At 45.5% G+C, this 22,968-nt stretch overlaps 1 protein-coding gene and 1 long non-coding RNA gene across 6 annotated transcripts in view; one reads left to right on the forward strand and one right to left on the reverse strand.

The window, feature by feature from the left end:
* On the reverse strand, positions 1-8,879 carry LOC109448324 (uncharacterized). Of its 5 annotated transcripts, none has more exons than XR_012491382.1 (4): positions 8,788-8,873; positions 7,166-7,282; positions 6,682-6,843; positions 1-5,517 (listed from the first exon to the last, which is right to left on the reverse strand). It is a non-coding gene; the product is annotated as an uncharacterized LOC109448324 (long non-coding RNA). The 5 variants fall into 5 exon arrangements; XR_012491380.1 differs by having other exon boundaries at positions 1-6,515; XR_002137497.2 differs by adding an exon at positions 8,117-8,233 and having other exon boundaries at positions 1-6,843; positions 8,788-8,856.
* Positions 8,866-22,968, forward strand: part of GSS (glutathione synthetase) — a 21,965-nt gene continuing 7,862 nt past the window's right edge. The window contains exons 1-8 of the mRNA XM_019733498.2: positions 8,866-8,999; positions 11,745-11,879; positions 16,632-16,777; positions 19,036-19,111; positions 19,389-19,528; positions 20,254-20,370; positions 22,464-22,544; positions 22,646-22,723. Coding sequence (XP_019589057.2) covers positions 11,751-11,879; positions 16,632-16,777; positions 19,036-19,111; positions 19,389-19,528; positions 20,254-20,370; positions 22,464-22,544; positions 22,646-22,723 — 767 coding nt within the window. The 5' untranslated portion in view covers positions 8,866-8,999; positions 11,745-11,750. The remainder of the gene's footprint in view (positions 9,000-11,744; positions 11,880-16,631; positions 16,778-19,035; positions 19,112-19,388; positions 19,529-20,253; positions 20,371-22,463; positions 22,545-22,645; positions 22,724-22,968) is intronic.

The following is a 22,968-nucleotide window of genomic DNA, read 5'->3' on the forward strand; positions in this document are numbered from 1 at the left end:
CAGTGTGTACTTCAGGACTTTTTTCCAAGTCAAGTTGTTGTCCTTTCAATCTTAGTTGTGGAGGGTTCTGTTCAGCTTCAAGTTGTCCTTTCAGTCTTAGTTGTGGAGGGCGCAGCTCAGCTCCAGGTCCAGTTGCCGTTTTCTAGTTGCAGGGGGCACAGCCCACCATCCCTTGTGGGAGTCGAACCGGCAACCTTGTGGTTGAGAGGACTCACTCCAACCAACTGAGCCATCTGGGAGCTCAGCGGCAGCTCAGCTCAAGGTGCTGTGTTCAATTTTAGTTGCAGGGGGCACTGCCCACCATCCCTTGTGGGAGTTGAGGAATTGAACTGGCAACCTTGTGGTTGAGAGCCCACTGGCCCATGTGGGAATCGAACCGGCAGCCTTCGGAGTTAGGAGCACGGAGCTCTAACTGCCTGAGCCACCGGGCCGGCCCCTTCTCTTGGAGTTTTAATTTCCATCATAAAATGGGCATAACCTGATTTCATCGGGTTGTTATGTGGAGTCACTGTATATATATGGTTGTGTGTGCGTGTGTGCGTGGGTGTGCGTGGGTGTGTGAGGTTCTATACAAATTATCACCTGTGTAGTCCGTGAATCTACCACCAGTCAAGATACTGACAGTTCCAACAACATCCCATCCGTAACCTCTGGCAACCTCCAATCTGCCCTCCATTTCTAAATTGTCAATTCAAAAAATGTTATTTGAATGACATCATACAATATATAATCTGAGATTGGCTTTTCTCACTCAGCATCATCCAAGTTGTCTGTATCAATAGTTTGTTCCTTTTTCTCGTGAGTAGTAGTCCATATTATGGATGTGCCCCCGCTTGTTTAACCCCTTACCTGGTGAAGGACATTTGGACAGCCCTCGTTTTGAGATGCTGTCTTATCACCTGTGTCCTCAGGGGCTAAGGCCACCCACTCCCTCCAAATTCTTGTTCCATCTGTCTAGATGCCAAAACTCTCCCCACCCATCCCATCCTCTTTCCCAGACCAACCCCCAATCCTTAGGGAGAAACAAGAAGAAAGTTTCTCTGGAGTCCCTGGACCTTATTTCAACTTGTAGACTATAGACCCATCTGCTGACTCCGGCTCAGAGGCCCTGCCAACTCCCCAGCCTCATCTCTACCCTTTCTTTCACTCCACTCTAGATACACCAGCCTTCTGAGAATTTATAAACCACACCAAACTCCTTCCTGCCTCGGGGATTTTGCCCCTGCTCTGCCCTCCACCTGAAATATTCCTTCCCCAAACTAGGGCATGGCTGCCTCCTTCTTGTCCTTCGAGTCTCAGCTCAAATGTCACCTCCTCAAAGAAGCCTCCCTTGACTACACTAGCTAAATTAGGTCCCTCCTATAAATGTTACATCTTCCTCCTTAGTATCACATATCCCAATTTTTAAATTTTTAAAATTTTTTCACATTTATTGGTAGGGCTTCTTATTTATCATCTGTCCCTCTCTACCCCCCAGGAACAGATGGATCCCGCCCCCACCCCAGATGCTAGCACAGGACTTGGCACAGAAGAGGTGCCCATGAGTGCCTGCCGAATGGGCCATGTCCACTGGGGTGGGGGCATCTGCTTCTCAAGAACCATCTTTTGCAGGGGCCTCTCACTCTGCTCCCTGCCTCCCCCTCCATGCCAGGCCCAGTGGGTCCTATGACTCGTGTTTCTCACCCACCCAAGCCTGGACGAGCCTCTCCTTTCTTTGCTTTCCTGGGTTTAGCTGAGCCAGGCTAACAACACAGCGCAGTGCTTAAGAGTTCTGGAGTCAGACTGCCTGAGTGCAATCCCTCTGTTACTCTGGTCCTCATCAGTAAAGCATGAGTAATAACAGCAGCTACTCCATAGGGAAGTGAATGAGATAATACTTACAAAAAAAGAAAAAGCATCATGCCTCGCACATAAATGTTCAACACCTGATCATTACTATTCTTCTTCTTACTAGCATTATTATCACCCCCAAATTCAGTAGAAGAAAGATGGGAAACACATACCACCATGAGAAGGTCTCTCCAAAGAGGGTTATCCCTAAGACTGTGGGACCCTGTTCTTATCCTTCACAATTCCCTCTGGCTTTTCTCTCTCCAGCCCCCTCCCTTCTTGCTGAAAGTATAGGGAGATAAAAGGGCAGGACTCTAGCCTCTTCCTGGAGAAAGGTTCCCATCACTGTTTAGGCCCAGAGCCCTGCCATCCTCTAGCCATAGGCAGAGCAAAGGGGTATCTCCTCATCAAAGAGCTGCATCCATTCTGTTTTCATGTATCCACTCCTTCAACCATGCAAATATTTACTGAAAAATAAACTTTGTTATTAAACTTGGAAATACAATGAGGTATGATTTTATACCCATGCATCTGGCAAAACCCAAAAAGCCTGACAATCCTGAGTCTTGGTGAGGACACAGAACAAGAGCAATTCTAATAATACATTGCTGGCAGAAGTGCAAATTTGTAAAACCACTTAGGAGAGAAATTTTGTATTTTTCTAGTAAATCTGAATATGCTCATTTAGACACACTGCACAATTAGACTGTTTACCATTTGTAATAGCAACGTACCCAAAGGACCTTCACAGGAGAAAAGGTAAATGAAATGTGGTATTTTCATGCAATGAAACCTACAGCACAGTGAAAACGAATGAACTAGTTACCTATGTCAACATAGATGACTCTCCTCCATAGGCTGAATGAAAAAAAAGCAAGCTGCACAAGAATATATACATTACTATTTAAAGTCCAAAAGACAGGAAAAATAGTATCATGTATTGTTTAAAAGCACACACCTAGTAAAAGGACTAAAAATGCATAGGACCTACCTTACACCATATACAAAAATTAACTACATATGAAACAAAGACCTAAATGTAAGAGCGAAAACTATAAATCTCTTAGGAGACATAGGAGTAAATCTTCATGATCCTGGATTAGGCAATAGTTTCTTACATATAACACTTGAAGCACAAGCAACCAAAGGAAAAAATAAATTGGAGTTCATGAAAATTTAAACCATTTGTGCTTCAAAGGGCACTATCAAAAAACCCAGGAAGACAGCCCCAGCATGGGAGAAACCATTTGTACATCATATATCTGATAAGGGCCTGGTATCCAGAATATATAAAGAGTTCTTACAACTCAACAATAAAAAGACAGATAATCCAATTTTAAAATGGACAAAAGATTTGAATAGACATTTCTCCAAAGGAGATTTACAATGGCTGATAAGCACATGAAAACACGCTCAACATCATTAGTTATTAGGGAAATGCAAATTGAAACCACAATGAGATACCACCACTAAGATGGTCATAATCAGACATAGTCGGACAGACAGACAATAACAAGTATTGGTGAGGATGTAAAAATTGGAACTCTCACACATTGCTGGTGGGAATATAAAATGGTGCAGCCACTTTGGAATACAGTCTGGCAGTTCCTCAAAATAAACACAGAGCTACCATACGACCTAGCAAATCCACTCCTAGGTATATACCCAAGAGAACTGAAAGCATACATCCACACAAAAATTTGTACATGAATGTTCACAACAGCATTATTTATAATAGCAAAAAGTGAAAAAAACCCAATGTCTATCAACTTATGGATGGATGAACAAATGTGGTATGACCACACAATGGAATACTATTCAGGCGTGAAAAGGAATGAAACAGTGATATATGCTACAACACGGCTGAACCTTGAAAACATTATGGTAACAGAAGCCAGACACGAAAGGCCACATATAGAGTAAATGTCCAGAACAGGGAAATCCATGGAGACAGGAAGCAGATTAGTGATTGCCAGGGGCTGGAGAAAGGGAGGAATCGGGGAGTGACTGCTAATGGGTACAAGATTTCTTCTGGCGTGATGAAAATGTTCTGGAATTACATAGTGGTGATGGTTGCACAATCTTCTGAATATACTGAAAACCACTGAATTGTACACTTAAAAAGGCTGAATTTTATGGTACATGAATTATATCTCAATAAAAAGATGTATAGGAATAACACACAATTCCAAATTCAGGAGAGTATTTATTTCTGTGGGGATGCAGTAGTGGAGGAACTTCAGCTTAATTAACAAAGTTTTATTTCGCAAACTGAGTGGTGGGTATATGGGTGTTGGTTATACTAATGTTAGAGGTGGCTCATTAGCTCAGTTGGTTAGAGTGTGGTGCTAATTAACACAAAGGTTGCTGGTTTGATCCCTGCATGGGCCACTGTGAGCTGCATCCTCCTTCAAAAAAAACACCGAAAATGTTATACTACTGTTTATGTCTTTCTTAATGTTTTCATAATAAATAAAATTTAAAAGTATTTACTGAGTGTTGACCTGGACCAGGCCCTGGGCTACCCAGGTGGCGTAATAGTGAGTAAAATCGGGACCCATCCTGCCCCAAAGTAAGCGGATAAGGGTAAGTGGCAAAGTGGAGAAGAGGGGCTATCAGTCAGTCCTCTCTCCTCTTTGGGCTTCTGCTTCCTTGTGGGTAAAAGAGAGCTGGACTAGAAGCTTGTTGGTGGGGATTGGTCTGCACTTAGAGAGCGGACCAATAAAGATTACTTATTGTTAGAGGGGGGAAAAAAATTCCATTTCAAAAGTAAGATTCAGAGAGGTGAGAATCCTTGCCCATAGTTACACTGCTAGTAAGTGGAGTAAGGATTTGAACCCAGGTCTGAGACATCAAAGGCTCAACAAGCAAGTCTCTGAGCACCCTGGGCCCCTCGAGTAGTCCTTGGCTGTAAGAGTTCATGCGCGGTGAGAGCACAGGCCCTGGACTCAGTTCTGCTGCCATCAATCAGCAAAAGCAGGCCTAAGGCGAAGCCCAACAGTCTCTGTTTCTTCTCAGTAGCAGGGACAGTAACTTCTCCCTCCCAGGATTACTGTGGGGGTGTACATGAGATAACACATCTAAAGTGTCCGGGACAGGCTTGGCATACAGTAAATCCTCAACACATGGGAGAGTCCTCACTTTGATTCCACAGGCATTTCCGGAGCAGTACTGCTGGGCCAGGCCTGCACCAGGGGCTGGAAGACAGAGGAATTCCACTCGGAATGGCCAAGCAGTGCCCGCCCCCCCAGCTAAGTGGGGAGACAGCCTCATAAACAACAATACCCAGCAGGGTGATGTCATTGCTAAAAAGACACAGCAGCCACATGCACACTGCAGATCTCGTGCAATGCAGACCCTGGGATGGCAGAGACGTTCCAATCAAGAGGTCCAGGCTTGAAGAGAAGCTCTCACAGGGGAAAGGCAATGTACAAAGTTAAGGGATTGGCCTCCATTCACACTGCTGTGCAGCCCTCCTTGTCTTTTTTCACCTAATTCAGACTCAAATGTTCCCACAAACCCCAAGAACAGAGACTGCAATGGATTCAAAAGTCAGCTTTGGGAAGCCTGAGCTCACGGCATGTCTGGCATGTCCCAAGGTGTGTGAGTGGAGGCACAGTGGCTAACAGGGTGAGGCTGCGTGATCTTGAAAAGTCAGGACACCTGTTCTAGCCTCCAAGTCCTCAGCTGTAAAACGGAGGTGATAACAGTTGTGGTGAAAAGTGAGATACCTGTAAAGCCATTAGCCAAGTACCTGGCACTTAGTGAGCGGACCAATAAAGATTACATATTGTTGGGGGGGGGGGGAAGATTCCATTTCAAAAGTAAGATTCAGAGAGGTAAGAATCCTTGCCCATAGTTACACTGCTAGTAGGTGGAGTAAGGGTTTCAAATCAGGTCTGAGACATCAAAGGCTCAATGCATCATAATCTTCCCCTCCTCCAGAATCTTCAGCAGATTCCCTGGAGTCCACTAAACCTGCCCTTGCCACGGTGTGAGAAACTAGCAACCTCTTGAGGCCAGACAGACCTTGGCCAAATTCTCTGATCATGATTTCTTTGATCTGGGATCCCTAAGTGGGCCCTAGGGGTATTTGAGTTCCTTTGCATGGTACACAAACAATCTGTGTCTAATAGAGATTCTTTGTGGGGACAGAGCCCCAGAAAGTAGTTTACAGGCTCTCGGCCTCACGTGGAAGGGTGCTGGCTCGGGTAGTGGATGGCCGTCGGCTGTGGCTGATTGGCCATCAGCTGTAGCCAGTTAGCCAATTGGCAGCTAATATAACTGCTGCGGCTACGGAGGAGAGCCGAGGAGAGTAGAGGAGCAGAGTCGAGGAGAGTGGAGGAGAGTCGTCGGTGGGTTGGCGGAAAGGCGGACGGCAGGTCGCACGTCCGGTGAACGCAGCCTCCAGTGAGACCATAGTGGTATGACTCCCCTACCTATGGCTCCGTGGGTGTTCCTTTTTGGCCTCACCATATCCTGCGTTCTTGTGTGGGGAGCGGGAGCAGAGAACCCACAGGCCTCCCGGCACGACATTCTTAAACGAGTCTATGCCCACAAAAGTAACGCACCACGACTTAACCTAACTTAGCATATTTTCTTACCCACGCTATGGAGATACAGTACAGTAAATCCTCATTTAATGTCATCAATAGGTTGTGCGACTTTTATCAGAAACGACGAAACTGAAACCAATGAGGAAACGAATTTTATCACAGGCTAATTCATATAAGCAGGAGTTAAGTTCCTACGATAATAAAACGATGTTGAATGAAATGAAGTTTTTCAAGGACCTGCTCTACCTGCCTTGAAAGGCTGTGAGGAGATTCAATGAGGTAGTTTGAGAAGTACCTGAAACATTCTAAGCTTTCGCTTAATGTTGGTTTTCTTCCCTTCCTCGCTCCCCAGCTTATTTGCATCATTCAGCAAATATTGAGCATCTGCTAAGTGGCAGGTGCCATTCCAGGTGGTGAACAGGACGGATATTGTCCCTGTGTTCATGGAGCTCACATTCTGGAGGGAAACACCAGATACATAAAGTTAATAATTTCAGATACTAATAGGTGCTATTAAGAAAATACACAGGCTAATGTGATACAGGTTGATGGGGTGGGGATGACATCTGAAGAGGAAACATCTGAATACTAAGAAAGGATGTCATGGCAAGATTTAGGGGCACAGCATCAGGGCAGAGGGAGCAGGAAGGGCAAAGCCTCCCCTTGGCCAAGAGCTCCTCACTCCCAATCCCACCACAAACTGGATCCCCTTGAACAAGTCACATAACTTCTGAGGCTCAGCTGCTGCATCTGTAAAATGGGAATTAAAAATACCTTACCTGCCACAGTGTGAGGGGCACTCAATCAAAAGGCTGTTAAGGTCTGGAATCCTCCCCAAATCTCACCAAGAGACACCTGATATACATCATTTGGCACCCATCTTGGAAGAAGGGAACCTGCATAGAAAACCCTGGGTCATGATTTTCGATTTTCAATTTCATGCTACACTAGAAATCACTTTTTTTGGTCCTAGTTAAAACAATGGGTTTTTCCTGCCACCTGGGGCCTATCATAGTAACTGCTGCGTCATACTCTCCCTCAGGTACAAAAGGAGACAAAGGAAGGACATCATGGAAACACTGTTGTAATAATCAGACTATGCATCCCTTCCCTCCCCTCAACAAAATCGGAGGGCTCAGTCTGCCTTGTACATAGAGAATGTAAATGCTTTATTTAAGACCTTAGAAGAATCCTGGCCCCCGGGCTGCGCCACTGATTTATAATCAGCGGTAGGTCTCTCTCCTAAATATCCTTTAATCTGACCCTTTGTCTCCATCTCCTCAGCCGCTGCCTCATCATCTCACAACTCTCTGGCCTTAGTAGCCCACTTCCCAACCATCTGCTACACTGTAAGCAGCATCTAACACACAAAACAGACTATGTCTCTCCCCTGCTTAAAACTCTTAGCTCCCCACTGCTCACTGGACAAATGCCAAACTCCTTCACCTGGGATCCCAGGCTCCCTCTCTAAGACAGCTCCTCACAGCCTGCTCCAACTCCCTAGGCCCGCCTCAGTATTTATACCAGACTCCTAATTATCTCTAACACAAGCCGAGCCACACAGAAGTATTTGCCTTTGCTCTTTCTGTTCGTGCTACTTGGCACACTGCCCCCATTCCTGCCTGTCACCTATATCCCTACTTCCTTCGCTGCCTACACATTTTTACCCATCCTTCCAAGACCTCAAAGCCTTCCCTGAGTCCCCAGAAAAGCACTGTTTACCGGTCTACCTTCTTAATCAGATGTGAAAGCAGGGGCTGTGTCTTAGTCATGGTTCATTTCGCAGAGCCTGGACTGAAATTCAGTTTAACTAAAATTCAGCCAGGTGCTTCAGATTGAGAAGAATCCTATCACAACCCAGAAAGAACAGTGAAAGCATTGGGAAGCGGCCACGGGGTGAGGTGAAGCTACGGATCAGGAATTTGCACTCTTAAAAAACTGCCTCCAGATCCTGATGCAAGTGATATTGGACATTTTGAGAAATACTAGGTCACCCTGAAACATTCCTAACTTTAAAATTGTTGGAAAAATGAAAATGTTTTCCTTTTGCGTCTGTTTTTCCTGCATCTGTCCCGGGGTTAGAAAAATCAGGAGGGCTTTTCTGGGACACGGCTGGGAGGGAATGAAGCCTGGGTTCCAACATTGGCTCAGCCCTTAAGTGTTAGAGGACCCTGAGCCGGTCTCTGCCCCTCTCTGATTTCTAGTACCACACCTACCCCTACTAGCTGTGTGTCCCCGAGGTGATGACTGTCCCATTCTGGGTATCAGTTTTCCTATCTTACATTGGACGTCACTACCTCTAACGCTCTACGAGCTACGCAAAGCCGCAGCTCGCCGCGGACCTCGCCTGACTCCTCCCCTCCCTCCTACGGTCCTGCCTGTCTGGGTTCAGCCGACGCACCCCTAATGCCAAGGCTGCCCTCACATGGACTGCCCCTTCCCGGCCGCCGTTCAGCTCCACAAGCACAGGTCTCCTCCCCCACCTTGTTCTTTAGGCCAAGCGGGGGAGGCCCGCGCAAGCGCATTGGATTGCGCGGTGACCCCGCCCCCTGAACCTCGGGTAACGGCGCGAGGGGCCTGAGTACGGAACGCGGCGGGACCACGACCAACCTAGTAGGTTGGGGCGCGGCAACGGCGGCCGGCAAGGGTCATGTTTCTTCTGGAGGAAAGATGGGAGGGAGGGGACTGACTGGCGAGTGTGTGGAAACCTGGAGGCCAGGAGATCTTGCAGATCAAACTGAATGGCAGGAACGGGGAAACTTGTGTCCAATGAGGGGGTTGGGCTTGCGCGTGCTGCTCTCAGACTTCCCAGACCTCCTGACTTCAGATGGGGCGGTTGTCGGGAACGTGGTGCGGGCGAGACTAGAGCAGGAGTTAAAAAAAAAAAGTGGGAGCGATTAGAACCAAACTTTGTCCAGGGTGGGAGCGAGCAAGCCCGTGACAGGCCTCGGCGGGAGACCGTTGTTGCCCCGGGCCCCACGCAGGCACTGGCCTCGCCCTGGGCAAGAGATCCAGCCGGGTTTCCTTGTGGGGCGTTTAAGGCTTTCGGTAATCTGGCCCCAGTAGCATTCATTCACGTTCATTCATTTAACATTCATTGAATACGGTAGTATGCGCTGGAGGCAGAGAGGTGATGGAGACAGACATTGTTCTTAAGGTGCAGGGAAAAGTAATGGGCTGTAGAAGCCCTAGGTGGAAAAGAACAGGTACAGCTTCTGAAGCTAAGTCATGAATGCTGGTTCCAAGTGGTGGAGAATGTTCCAAAGACAGACAGCAGCACTCGCCGAGACCTGGATCCGGGAGGCAGGCTGGTGTATCCCGATCACTGAAAATACCTCACTCTGAGTTTGTTTAGTGGCCAGGGGAGAGAGGATGGTAGTTAGAGCAAGGCTCCCAACCGTAGAGATGGAGAGAAAAAAAGGAATTCAAAGGACTCTATATTTAGATAGAATCCACAGGATTTGTGGAGAATGGGGTGTAGGAGAGAAGTGTATACAAGGCTTGGGTGCCTGGGTGGGGTTCATCAGGAGAGGAGCAGATTTGTGGGGGAGACAACAGATTCTACTCTGGTTCTGTGCAGACGCCCACTAAGCAGTTGGATATTCTAGTTTGAAGGTCAGGAAAGCATTGCTGTAAAGGTATAGGTCTAAGTGTTATCAGCAAAACAGAAACCAAGCCACAAGAATGGCTGAGACTATAGAATGAGAAAAACAGAGCCCAATTAGGACTTTTCATAGTGATTTTTTTTTTATGTCTGATCTTTGTGTCTTCAGTACCTAGTCAAGGGCCTGGCATTAGTCCGTGTTTGCCAACTAAACAAAAGCCCAACAGCAGCCAGAGATGTTGGAATCCCAGATTTGTGGAGAGATGGGGGCTAATGGAGGGTTCCATTGCTCTGTCAGTCACAGGTTGTAGTTCCTGGCCCTGCCACTAGGCTGCTGTGTGACCTTTGACAAATTTCCCACCCTTAGAGTGGCTACAGCCAAAAAAGAAGCTCCCAAGTATAGTGCTCCAAACACTGCTAAGGAACTACATGTAGATTTTTCTCATTTAATCCACACAGTGACCTTATTTATAAAGGAATTAGTGTTATTATGGCCTCAAACCCAGGTCTGACTGATCACAGAGCGTTGTTCTCTCTGTGACTGCCCTTATTTGTCTCTCATCCAACAGGGATATTGTCAGGACCCTCTTGAAATCACATGCTCATTCTTTCAAAACATTGTGCTGAGGCTGGCAGACTTTCATAATAGGTCTAGCACCAGTCCTGTCACAGGGAGAGGGGGGCTGGAACTGACCGTGATAGAGGTTACTTGTCATTCTCTAGGTCTCTTCCTGGGAACCACTGAGCTGGGCAGCCATGTTCTATGCCTAAAATCAAATGACAGTGGGGCAGAACAAAATTAGTGACTGGTGTTTCCAGAATTTTATCAAGATCTTAAACCCCTAGGGCCTGCTGCAAAGTGAATGAGTCTCAAGGTGTGAGTTGGTTCACCTCTGTGTGTCTCTGGCCAGCCAGTTGGACTCTCTCTTATTACACTGGGCACTTGGTTTTCAGTTATTTCTAAGATACTTCTCAAAAGTATCTTCTTTTGGTTCTGTGATGATAACTATCTCTACAAGGAATGTAATCATTTCCTGCTACAAGTTTGCTTCTGGTTAGTATTAGGGAGGAGTCCACCTTATCTGCATTTCATAGTATTTCACAAAGGGCTCCTTCCCACCTCCCCACTCCCACATAATTTATTTGAGATCTGCTGACATGGGTTGTAGCTAGAAGGGAAATTAATAATCTATTGCAGTGGTTCCTATCCCAGGAAAACTTGTTATAAAGACAATTTCAGCCCCTCCCTCCCCCCGGACTTCTTGAATCAGAATCTCTATGTGGGGCCCAAGAATCTGTATTCTCTCCCAAGCTCCCCAGAATATTCAGGTTTAGAAACTGCTTGTCTACCCCACCCCCTTGTTTCACAGGTAGAGAATCTGTTGCTTGGGAGGGGAAGGAACTTGACCCAGTCATATAATGATATTTGTGCCTCTTTCTCCAATGAAAAGCATTAAGCTGGGAATTCAGAGACCTGAATCAAGTCCTACTTTTACCAGTCATTAACTTGGGGAAGTCATTTCACCTCTCTGAGCGTCTGCTTCCTTACTGTGAGAATAATGCCATCATTGTGTTAGGGATCAAAAGAGAGAGTGGCAATGGAATTGCTTTGTCAAGCTTTCTGTTTTGTGTTCATGGAAGTTGAAAAGAGCTGCCAGCCAGTAGTCATGCCACTCCTCTGTACCACACTACCAATTTCAGTAATTGCTGGGCCCCCGGACCTCTGTCACCACACCCTCCCTTCTCCTTCTCAGGTGGGGATGGCCAACAGCTGGGGAAGCCTCTTGCAGGATGAGCAGCAGCTGGAGGAGCTGGCACAGCAAGCCGTGGACCGGGCCCTGGCTGAGGGAGTGTTGCTGAGGACCTCACAGGAGCCCAGCTCCTCAGACGTAAGCCCAACCCCCCTGCCCCACAGCACTAACCACACTGCTCTGGGACCTACTGTCCATGATCTGGCTGGCCGCTGCCAGACTGGAGGCAACTCCTTTGGGTCAGAGACCACTTCTCTTTGTTTTATTTATTTATTTTTTCAATAACTGAAATTGATCTTTAGAAGTATGTAAAGTAAAAAAGCAGCATGCTAATCAAATTTAAGGCTGGGGTTTAAAGTGTGACTTAGACAAGTCACACTTAACCTCTCTCAGCTGCATTTTCTTCAAATATTAGAAAGGGAGACTAATGGGACCTACCTTATCAAGTAAGTAAGAGAATTAGAAGATAATTTGTGTGAAGCATGTTGCCCAGTGAACTATTATTTTTTAAGACCGCCCCCCCAACCACAGTACCTTCTCTGTAATTGGTTTGTAGTGTATCCTTCCAGGTCTTTTTCTGTGTATTTATATACATGTATATGTATATAAAGAAATACATAGTTTTTAAATAACAAATTGGATGGTACATATTATTCTGTGACATGTTTTTGTTTGTTTTTCATTTAATAATCAGTCTTAGAACTCTTTTCTAACTCCCTCCATTAGGGTCAGCTTCATTCTGGTGTGTAGTATTCCAGGTATGGATGGATCACAGTTTAACTTTCTTCTCTTTTTTTTTTTTTTTTTTTTTTTAACTTTCTTCTATTGATGGCTATTTAGGTGATTTCCAATGTTTTATGACCACAAATAGCACTACAGGGAACACCCACATACGTACATGCCTGTTTGGGTACCTATTTGAGTGTTTCTTTATGGTTGATACATAAGAGTAGAACTGCTGAGTCCAAACCACATCTTTTAAAAAATGTCATTCTTTAAAACAACAAAACCTTTTTATTTCGGGACTAGGTGAGATATTTTCATGCTTCAAAATTCAAAGGGTATAAAAGTTTATAGTTTAATCCTCCCTTCTACATTCCCTAGCCACCCAGTTCTCCTGCCTTGAAGGTAACCTGTGTTTTATAAAAAAATTTTTATTTTTCAGATAGCTTATTCATAATAAGAAAATATGTATATATTCCTTTCTCCCACTGTTTACACAAAGAAGCATACTAAACAAGTTCTTCTGGCTTTGCTTTTTTTTTTTTATGACTATCCAGATTAGTAACTAAAGAGCTGCCACTGTTTTTTTTTTACCAAGCCACATTCTCTTTTGTCTTTTTGGGCCCTGAACCTCGTTAGGGGCCAGGTGGAGACTCCAGACTCAGTAAGTGTTTGCTGAGTCCCGAGTAAATAAAAATGGCTGTCACCGAAGGTAGGCTGATACCGTGGAAGGTGTGCCTCTGGCTTTCTGAACATACTGCTTGGTTTGTGAACCTTAGATTTTGTGAACAGCTTGTCTGAATCCAGGATGCAGCATTTTACCTTCCAAGATTTTATTTCCTCTGTTAATCATCAGCAGGTTTTGTATAAAGGTCCAATACGGGGAATTTCTGGAAGTCAATGGGTCATGATATTTCCAGTCCAGGAAAAGAAAGGAAAAAAAAAAAGACAGCAAGAGAGTGTGTGTGTGGGTGTGTGTGTGTGATTTCATTCAAAATTTTTACCAAGTGCCTGTTCTATGCTGGGCCATTCTAGGCACTCAGGACCAACTTATTTTTTAAATCATGAATTAAAAAGAAAAACACACCAATCTAGATGTTCAGCTTGTCTTGAAAGATCAGATCAGCTGGCAACTCTGGCCCACTTTTCTGCAGGGCAATAATGCCTAGAGCAGAGTTCCAACTGCCTCCTTAGATAAGACGGGAGACTGAGGTGAGTCAACCAAAGGCCATGACCTCTGGAGCTTGTGGTCTAGTTTGAGAAAGTACCACAAGACAAAAATTAAATAATGTCTGTTCTGTGAGGAAATATAAGCAACCTACTACACAATACTAACCTCATTTATTCTAAATGAGGCACTATTCTAAACACTTCAGAATCACTAACTCATTTAATCCTCACCACAGCAGAGATGAGGAAACCAGGCCCAGAGAGGTTAAGTAACTTGCTGGAGGTCATTTAAATAGTGGTGTAATTGGCAGAGTCAGAATTCAAATCCCAGGAGTTTGCCTCCTGAGGGGATGCTCTGAACTTCCATGCTTTCCTGCCGCTCCCAGGATACGGGAGAGGACACTTGGCAGAAGGAACAATTCATCAGTGGTATTTGACCAAAATCTCAAGACAACTGGGGGAAAGGAACAGCAGAGCAGAGGCCCCAAAGGAGGAAAAGGCAAAGAATGTGTAAAAGAATGCAGGGCATGTATGTGGAGAGAGTGGCAAAGAAGGCAGGCCAAAGTCAGGCAGCCAAAAGCCTTTGGGTGCTGGGGGGAAGAAGAGTGTGGACTTTATTCTATGGGTCAGGGCCACAAACCAACAATGCACAGACTGAATAGTTGGCTTCTGCAGTGTTTAGGGAGTTAATTATTTTTTTAAAAAATGCATCTGAACAGGGTACCAAATCCAAAAGGGTAATCAGTAAAGAAGAAGTTTTGTTCCACCAGCCACTGTTTCCCTCCCTAGAGGCAAGCATTGTTAACAGTTTTTTGTTGTTGTTTTACCAGAGTGTCTTTAAAAAGTCAGAACCACCATTTTCAAAAAAAATCATGAAATAAAATTTAAAAGATCTAGATGTCCAGCTTGTCTTGAAAGATCAGATCAGCTGGCAAGCTGGCCCACTTTTCTGCAGGGCAACAATTGGCTAGAGCCGAGTTCCGACCGCCCCCTTAGATAAGATGGGAGTTCTTCTGACTTCTTCCCATAACTCTTGTTTCCGTGCCTCTGAAGCAGAGTGTTTACTGGCGTGCACGTGCTATCGCTTTTCTTATAGTAGAAGAATATTACTCTGTGTCTGGGTTTCTATCAAAAGTGTAGACAACTGTGTTGCCGCCTTTAGCCTATGGGCAGAGGAGGACAGCTGTGTACTAGTGATCCCAAATGCACGTGGGCCTAACAAGTCTTGGGGACAGAGGCAGAGGAAAGTCTTAGCAAGAAAACTCTCTGGGAGCTTTTCCGGCCAAATGGGACTTGTTGGAAGAGGCAGAATTCTGAGTTTTGAAGTCAAGGAAACGCCCCTGTAGTCATCACACATGCACTCAGGGTATTAGGTTACCACTTACGTAATCTGCAGTAATTCACACTCTAACTCATAAAGGCTTCAAGCTGAAAAACCTTACTCTCAATACACTTCCTCAGTTTTGTCTTAAAATAGATGCTGAGGAGGGCAATTTGAGAATTATCTATCAAAATTTTAGATGGATTTATCCTAATTGTCTGACATTTCCACTTTTAGAAATTCACCTTCTCACTCACAAAATACCTACAATGTATATTCTGGGATATTCACTGAAGCATTGATTGTAATGGAGGAAAAAAAGGAAACCACCTAAATGTTCATAATAGAAGGCTAAATTCAATAAATTGTGGTATAGCCAAAGAATGGAATAGTATACAGCCATTAGAAAGAACGAAAGTGCTCTATTTGAATGGAAATGGAAACGTCTCTGAAGTATTCATAAAGCCAAGGACAGAACAATTTATATGTTATACGAATACGCATATGCTTTGTTTGGTGTCTATAAAAAAAGAGAAAATACGTATGTATATGTATACATTCGTCTAAAAGGATATGTGTGACACTGGTATACCGTTTGCCTCTGGGGAGAAAAACTGGGTCTTTGGGGCCAGGGTGGGAATGACACATAACTTTTCACTATGTCACCTTCTGTCTCTTTTGAATTTTGTATCATGTGTTTGTATTACCTATTCAAAATAATAATATTTTTTTTAAATAAATATATAAATGTCAAGTTCTAACAGCATAAACTTATACTACCATAATGGTAAACTGATATTAACTCAGAGGTTAAACTCAGGAATGCGCCATAATGTAACTCACCAGGTCTTCTTATCTCTTACCCAAGTTCTAGTTCATTTGTTGTTGGGAATCTCAGAATGCATTATCCCCTTCTAGAAACAGTAACCTAGATGATACTCTGCCAAAGTCTAAAGAACTCAGAATGCAGTTGAACTCTAGGCCTGGCAACTCTCTAACACTGGGGAATGGGGGTGGGGGAACCCCACCTCTGGCTTCTTCTCTGGGGGCCAGAGTTCACTTCTGCTGTAGGCTCACGAGCAGGACTCTCCCTCTCCCAGAAGTTATGGGACTGGGGTATGAGCTCCTGGCATGGGGATGGACCTGGGCTTGAATATTAACTGGCTAAGAGGTTGTATGTGTGTGTAAGTGTGTGTGTGTGTGTGTGTGTGTGTGTGTGTGTTGAGTAACCATCCTGGCTCAAATCCCACTGCTACTTAAGAGCTTTATATGATTTTAGATATGATACTTCTCTGAGACTCAGTTCCGTTATCTATTTATTAAGTACATATAATAATAGTATCTTCCTCATAGGGATAAATGATGAATCCATGTAAAGTATTTAAAACAGTGCCCTGCATACAGTAAGTGTGCAATAATTTTTTGTGTTGTTTTTTGCCGTTTTGCTTTTGATCTTTCTTTTTTTTAATCTGAAGAGATAAAATATTATAGAATCTAGAAGTCCTCTTTGTACCGCTTCCTGATCCTGTTCTTCTCTTTCTTTCCAGAGGTACCCACTGTCCTGCAGTCTGTGTGTCATAAGTAAATGTAGGCCATACTTGCCATGGGGTTACATTTATAGGAAGACAATCCATTCACAGGTGTACTAGCCCTGCCCATTCTCTCCCCTTGATCAGGTGGTGAGCTATGCCCCATTCACGCTCTTCCCCTCGCTGGTCCCCAGGGCCCTGCTGGAGCAGGCCTATGCTGTGCAGAGGGACTTCAACCTGCTGGTGGATGCTGTCAGCCAGAACGCTGCCTTTCTGGAGCAAACTCTGGCCAGGTACTGGGGGATGGGACACTAAGGGACCACGAACCACTAGAACCAAGGGACTGGAAGACTGGGGAGCCATAAGGTGTCGCTCTGGAAGCTGACATGGTGGGCTGGGGGACAGGGACCCTCCAGGAGAAACAAAACGTAGTATAATAGAAGTCAGGAGAGCTGCTGTCTAATCCTGGTTGTACCACTTACTTAGTAATATGGCCTCAAGCAAGTCCCTGTCTTTCTCCAGGCCTCCATTTCTTCATCTGTAAAATGGGGAGGTTAGCCTAAATCTAAGGTCCCTTCCAACACTGACATTTCATGATTCTCTGATCCATGACCCCCGCTTTGAAGACTGAAATTTCCATTTGGAATTAGAGATGGTCAGCTTAGTTTTGAGGTTATTTGGTTTAAAGTCAGATTTCCTACTTCTTCTCCTAAGCAATGACCCTTTCTTGTTGCCTCAACGCCTCTCCTCTTTGGGTGGGATGGGGTGCAGACTGGGCAACACCCAGGGCACAAGGATACAGAACCCCCATAATGGCTCACCCCACCGTCCCCTCTCTGTCTCTTTTCCTTTGATCTTTTTTTTTTTCCCTTTCAGGCCCTGGAGCAAGGGAAATTTCTTTCCTTTAAAATTAAATTCTTTATTTTAGAATTAGAATTAAATATATAAATATATATATGTGTGTGTGTATAAACGTAGAGACTAGACATATATAATTGAATATCTGCTTAATTTTTCCAAAGAAAACAACAATTTTGTTAGAGACATAATCTCTTAAAAATGAGCACATTGCCATGAGGGTGAATGTGACAAGGGATCGTAATGGTACGAAGTTTGGAAACCAGTGACTTGTTGCTAAAAACCCAATGAGTCGTGAATGTACAAACTCGACTACCACCTTCCCCCCAGACCTTTCTTAGGATGGGCCTGGCTTTTGTACCCGTGATTCTGGATTGTGGGAAATACGAGCAGTCTGATTTATGACCATTACCCTAAAGATGTGATTAGGTAGACCTTCCCTGCAGCCTGTCTTTGCAACCCTTGCTTTCCTTGTTCCCCTCTCCTCTGAAATGCACACAAACCCTAGCTTGTAAGAAAGAACACATATGCGAGAACAGCCCCCTGGAGTCCGGAATGGAAGGGGAGCACCTCTTCAGAAGAGGGAAAATGTGTCTTTTCAGCCTCTTGCCTGGAGGCTGGACCCTCTCCTCTTCACCAAGGGCTGGCAAGCCCTCTGAGGGAGCTGGCTGGGTTGCAGAGGAATTTCAGGGCAGGCCCGAGCTCCTTGGGCTCAGTGGGACCCCTGTAACAAGGTGAGCCTGCGAGTCAGGCTAGAGCTGGCATGCAGAGAACACCCTGAATCTTGAGAGGCAACAAGTGTGGCGTTAGTTACCTGTGGGTGCCTTTCCCTGAGGCTTCAGAAAACCATACTGGATGGGCTCCTACCACATGTCATATGTCACAGCAGCACACTGGGCCATGATGATGAGCCAGCACAGACATGGCGTCCACTCTCCTGTGCTTTATAGTCAAATAGGAGAGACAACTCTAGTCACACAAAATGGAAAAATTGCAGCTACAGTCAGTGCTGTAAAGGAGAGGTCCACAGCTCTGTGAGAGCACAGGCAGGGCGACATGATCCAGACATGGAAGCTTCCTTGAGGAAATCACATCATATGAGGACTAATTGAAGGAAAAAGTAGGATAGTTAGCTTGAGTCAGAAAACTCCTGGGGGAGCACAGGGCATAACTGCTGTCCTCTAATCTCTGAGGGCTGCTGTGGAAGAGGAAGAAAAGGCTTGTCCCAGGAGGTCCCAGAGTGTAGGGGAAACTACGGAGAGTTAATGTCAGGTCAGCCGGAAAGCTTACAGCCATCAGAGCTATTCAAGTATAGAATGCCATTGTATCACATGCCATTTTTCAGTTCTTGTTGGGACCAGACTCTATGTTCAATTCTCATGTAATATCTCATTTCCTCTTCATCACAACTCTGTCATATAAGTGTAATTATTTTCCTCTTCATTTTACAGTTGAGCAAACTGAGACACAGAGAGGTGAAATGATTCTCCAAGGTTGTCTGATCGAGTGGTAGAGCTGAGATTTGAACCCAGGTCATCTGGCTCTAAACCACTTGTTTTCTATGGGGTTGGTGTGGGTGTTCAGGTTTGGGCCAGTAGACCCAGAGAGGATTCAGGAGTCAACGGACAGGGGTGGGACTCCTTGACCTTGAAGGTTCCATGGAGCCTAGAAATTCTTCTGCTTCCTCCTCTAGCACCATCAAAAGAGACAACTTTACTGCTCATCTCTTTGACATCCACAAGCAAGTCCTGAAAGAGGGCATTGCCCAGGTAATCATTCCCTATTCCACCCCAGTCTGCGACCTTCCCCTCCCAACCAATCTCTCTCTCTCTCTCTCTCTCTCTCTCTCTCATCTGCCTCTTTTTGGTCCCTGGGTGTACATCAGTGGCCAATCCTGGGATGACCAAAACAGTGATTCCACTGTGTTTGGGAGTGTTGGCCCGCGCCTCTGATCTCTCCATAGCGTTCTGGGTACCTGTCTGCTCCATGGCTAGGCCCTCAGTCAGCCCCCAGGCAAATGTCCTCAGCCTTCAGTTTTCCCCACAGACTGTGTTCCTGGGCCTGAATCGCTCAGACTACATGTTCCAGCGCAACGCAGATGGCTCCTCAGCCCTGAAACAGATTGAAATCAACACCATCTCTGCTAGCTTTGGGGGCCTGGCCTCCCGGACCCCGGCTGTGCATCGGTAGGTCCCTTGGGCCACCCTGGGTACATCAGTGGGGTGACAGCCTGATGAGCCTACAGTCACAGGTGGGGGCAGGTATCTCCAACTCTGACTGTGCCTTCCTGGGCCCTGCTTCATGTGTCCCACACCCCCACGCCCCAATCTCATAGCATAGTTTCCACTTGTAATTAGGTCTTGGTATTTCAGAGAAGGGACGTCATAGTTCATGTAGTCCTACCTCCTCATGGGTATTCTAGGCAGAGGGAACAGTATGTGTGACGGTCCTTAGCCGAGGAAAGCTTATATGTTTGAAGGCCTGAAAGGAGGTCAGAATCCAAGGCAGAGCGGGAGGCAGAGGCTTCTCCTCTGAGGGCTGGACCCTAGTAGCATTCATTTCTAGCCAGCAATGGTGCTGTAGGTTGTTGTAAATCCAGGTGGTCTGCAGCAGGATTCCAGATAGCACCTGGGGCTCAGGGAAAGGGGTGTCAGCTCATTGGGACGCTGGTGTGGAGTGGAAACACAGGGTCTCTGGGCTCTTCTGGGCATGTACACGGGGGCGGGGGGGGCAGGGTTAGGGCAGTCCTGCATATTCTAGCCTGAGGTGGAGCCTACAGGAGGGTGATGGTAAGATGCCTTTTCATGCTCGGCTGTTCTCAAGGTGATGTTCCCGTAAGTGTCTGTGAGTCACAGGTAGAGGGAGCTTTCAGATCCATCCAATCACTGAACAGACATCTCTCTTCTTACAGACATGTTCTCAATGCCCTGAGTAAGACCAAAGAAGCTGCCAACATCCTCTCCAATAATCCCAGCAAGGGTCTGGCACTGGGGATCGCCAAAGCCTGGGAGCTCTATGGTTCAGCCAAGTAAGCGGGGGGAGACGTGGCAGCAGAATCCTGCTTGAGATTCAGCATTCATGGGGGCAGCAGCTTCTTCTTTGCCTGACTTCACAAATTAAATCATAGATTTGAAAAATGTTTTAAAAAATTCAAGGATCATTATATGGTACTTTCAATATTAATAATAATAACTACCATTTAAGGAGTCCTAGTTTTATTTTACAGAAGAGCAGACTGGGCTTTCAGAGAGGTTGAATAACTTGCCCAAAGTCACACAGCTAGTTAAGTTTAGAATTCATGTCTATCTGCCTCTCAAGCCTGTGTTCTCTCTACTATACTGTTCTTCCTCTAAGAGGAATGGTCCCATAATAGAGATTGAAAAACTGAGGCTCAAGCATTTGTAGAGCAGATTAATTTTCATTGATTATCTCAAACTTTGTAATAATTTTTTAAAGGAAGCCTGGGAAATGAATTATGATTTCAATATAGACATTTATTCAAACTCTTTCAAAATACAGTATCTGTGGTTGGAATGAGATAAGAAACAGGGATTCTTGGTATAAAAGTTTGGAAGCTATGATCTATTTAACACCCTTATTTTATATATGGGGAACTTAGGGTCCCAAGGAAAGAAACTGACCTGCCCAAGGACAAGTGTGACACTACAAGTCACTGACAGAGCCAGGATTGGGCCTCAGGAGTCCTCACTGCCAGCCAGCATGTTACTGCCATGTTACTTCCTTAGTTGCAACTTTCCTAGTCCTGCTCCCAACAGGCTGCTTGGAACTGAAGGCAGGAGAAGGTAGAATATGTTTTCTGAGTCTGGCTCCGATTATTTTACAGGGAGCAGGCTGATTTAATTAACAGGGCATGTGGTTCCACTTTAGCCTCCAGCCTCCATCCTCTGCCCCTTCTTAGAGATGGGCCAGCCTGGGCTGGGTGCCACCTTCCTACCCATGAACAGAGCAGATCAGGCTGCAAAGTGAAGAGCAAGGCCATTCGGGACTCTCTCAGAGCAAGATGGCTTGTGAGAGCCCCATTTCTAGCTTGTCTCTCAGATACCCAACTCAAAGCCAAGACTCAGCTTAATGTCATATCTGACCTCAAGAGATTTCAGGCAGGCCAGGAGAGGGGGCATGCTAGGACCTGTACTTCAGCTAAGTGGAAAAGAGTCAAGCAGAGTGTAAGATGTTCTGCTAAGGTAGGGAGAAGCAGAGACAAACAGACAAGAGGCCAGGAATCCGTACTTAGCCTCCTAAGCCAAAGTCCAGCCACCAAGACTCTCAGCAAGAAGCCACAGGCACCGAGCACTACAGCTACAACAAAACGGGACTTTGGTACTGCTGAGTGTTGGCCCTAAGGGAGTCTGGTGGGGAGCTGGATCTGCCTTTGACAACCGAAAACAGCTTCGTTGGTAGCCAAACAGACAGTTCTCTGGCTTTAGCTGTTCCCTGAGTCCTTGAGCTCCTGCTTCTTTAAGAAGCACGTGGATAAGCATAGAGGAAGAGGCCAGGTAAGCCCCAGTGATCCATGTGGGATCAAACGTGGCCTTGCGTGCGTCACAGAAATGTTGGAAAGCCCCAGGAGGCAATGCCTTATTCATCGTTGGTGCTATAGGGTTTCTGTAGGATTCTATCGAGCTATTCTCTTGTTTCATACAAGAACCACAAACTCTCTTATTTTATGCTTACAATCTAGTAACAGGGCTTTTAGCCCCCAACGCCCAGCATTGTTCTTTCACAAAATATACGTTAGTACTCACACCTATTTATTCTTCCAGAAAGATTTTAAAATCATTATGTTAAGTTTTAAGAAAAAGTCCTCTTGGGTTTTTGAGACGCTTCTACATTTAAATTTTAATTTGCAAGAAAATGGAGGTCATTGCAATATTTCATCTACCTACTAGAGAAGGAGTAGAGACATCCTTTAATTTTTCAGGTTTCCTATTTTCAGGAATTAACGTGCCGTGGCCTCAGGTGTCTATGCCTGAGACAGTCCTGAGTTGAGAGAATATCTGTTCTTTCAAGGAAGCTATGTTCTCATTCTCACCCCTGAAGGGGGTGAGACAGTGGGAGGATAAGTTTGGCAGCCACCTTGGGCCACCTCTGCTTTTTCCCCAGTGCTCTGGTGCTACTGATTGCTCAAGAGAAGGAAAGGAACATATTTGACCAGCGTGCCATAGAGAACGAGCTACTGGCCAGGTAAGTAAAGGAAGGGAGACCTCCAGATGTGGCCCCAGGATTGGGGAGATCCACTCAGAATGGACCATTCACTCCCTCTGACCCTTGCCCATCTTTCCCAGGAACATCCATGTAATCCGGCGAAGGTTTGAAGATGTCTCTGAAAAGGGATCTCTTGACCACAACAGAAAGCTGTTTATGTGAGTGTTCAGGGAGCATTCCCCAAGGATCCAATTCCCCAAGGGCTGGTTTTGGAAACTCATTCTGCCACCTACTTCCCCCAAACTATCCTTTCTTCTGGGAGATGTGATAGCTTGCTTCCTTCTCTCCGAATTTTAGGAGTGAGCTCTGAAATATCCCATCATTCCAGGAAATTTTGGAGAAGGCTAGCCAAGTTCTGCTTCTAGAGGGTTGTATCAGAGCTGCTAACATTCTGGATAAGGGC

Source organism: Rhinolophus sinicus, linkage group LG13 (assembly GCF_036562045.2).
Source record: "Rhinolophus sinicus isolate RSC01 linkage group LG13, ASM3656204v1, whole genome shotgun sequence".
NCBI classification, from domain to species: Eukaryota; Metazoa; Chordata; class Mammalia; order Chiroptera; family Rhinolophidae; genus Rhinolophus; species Rhinolophus sinicus.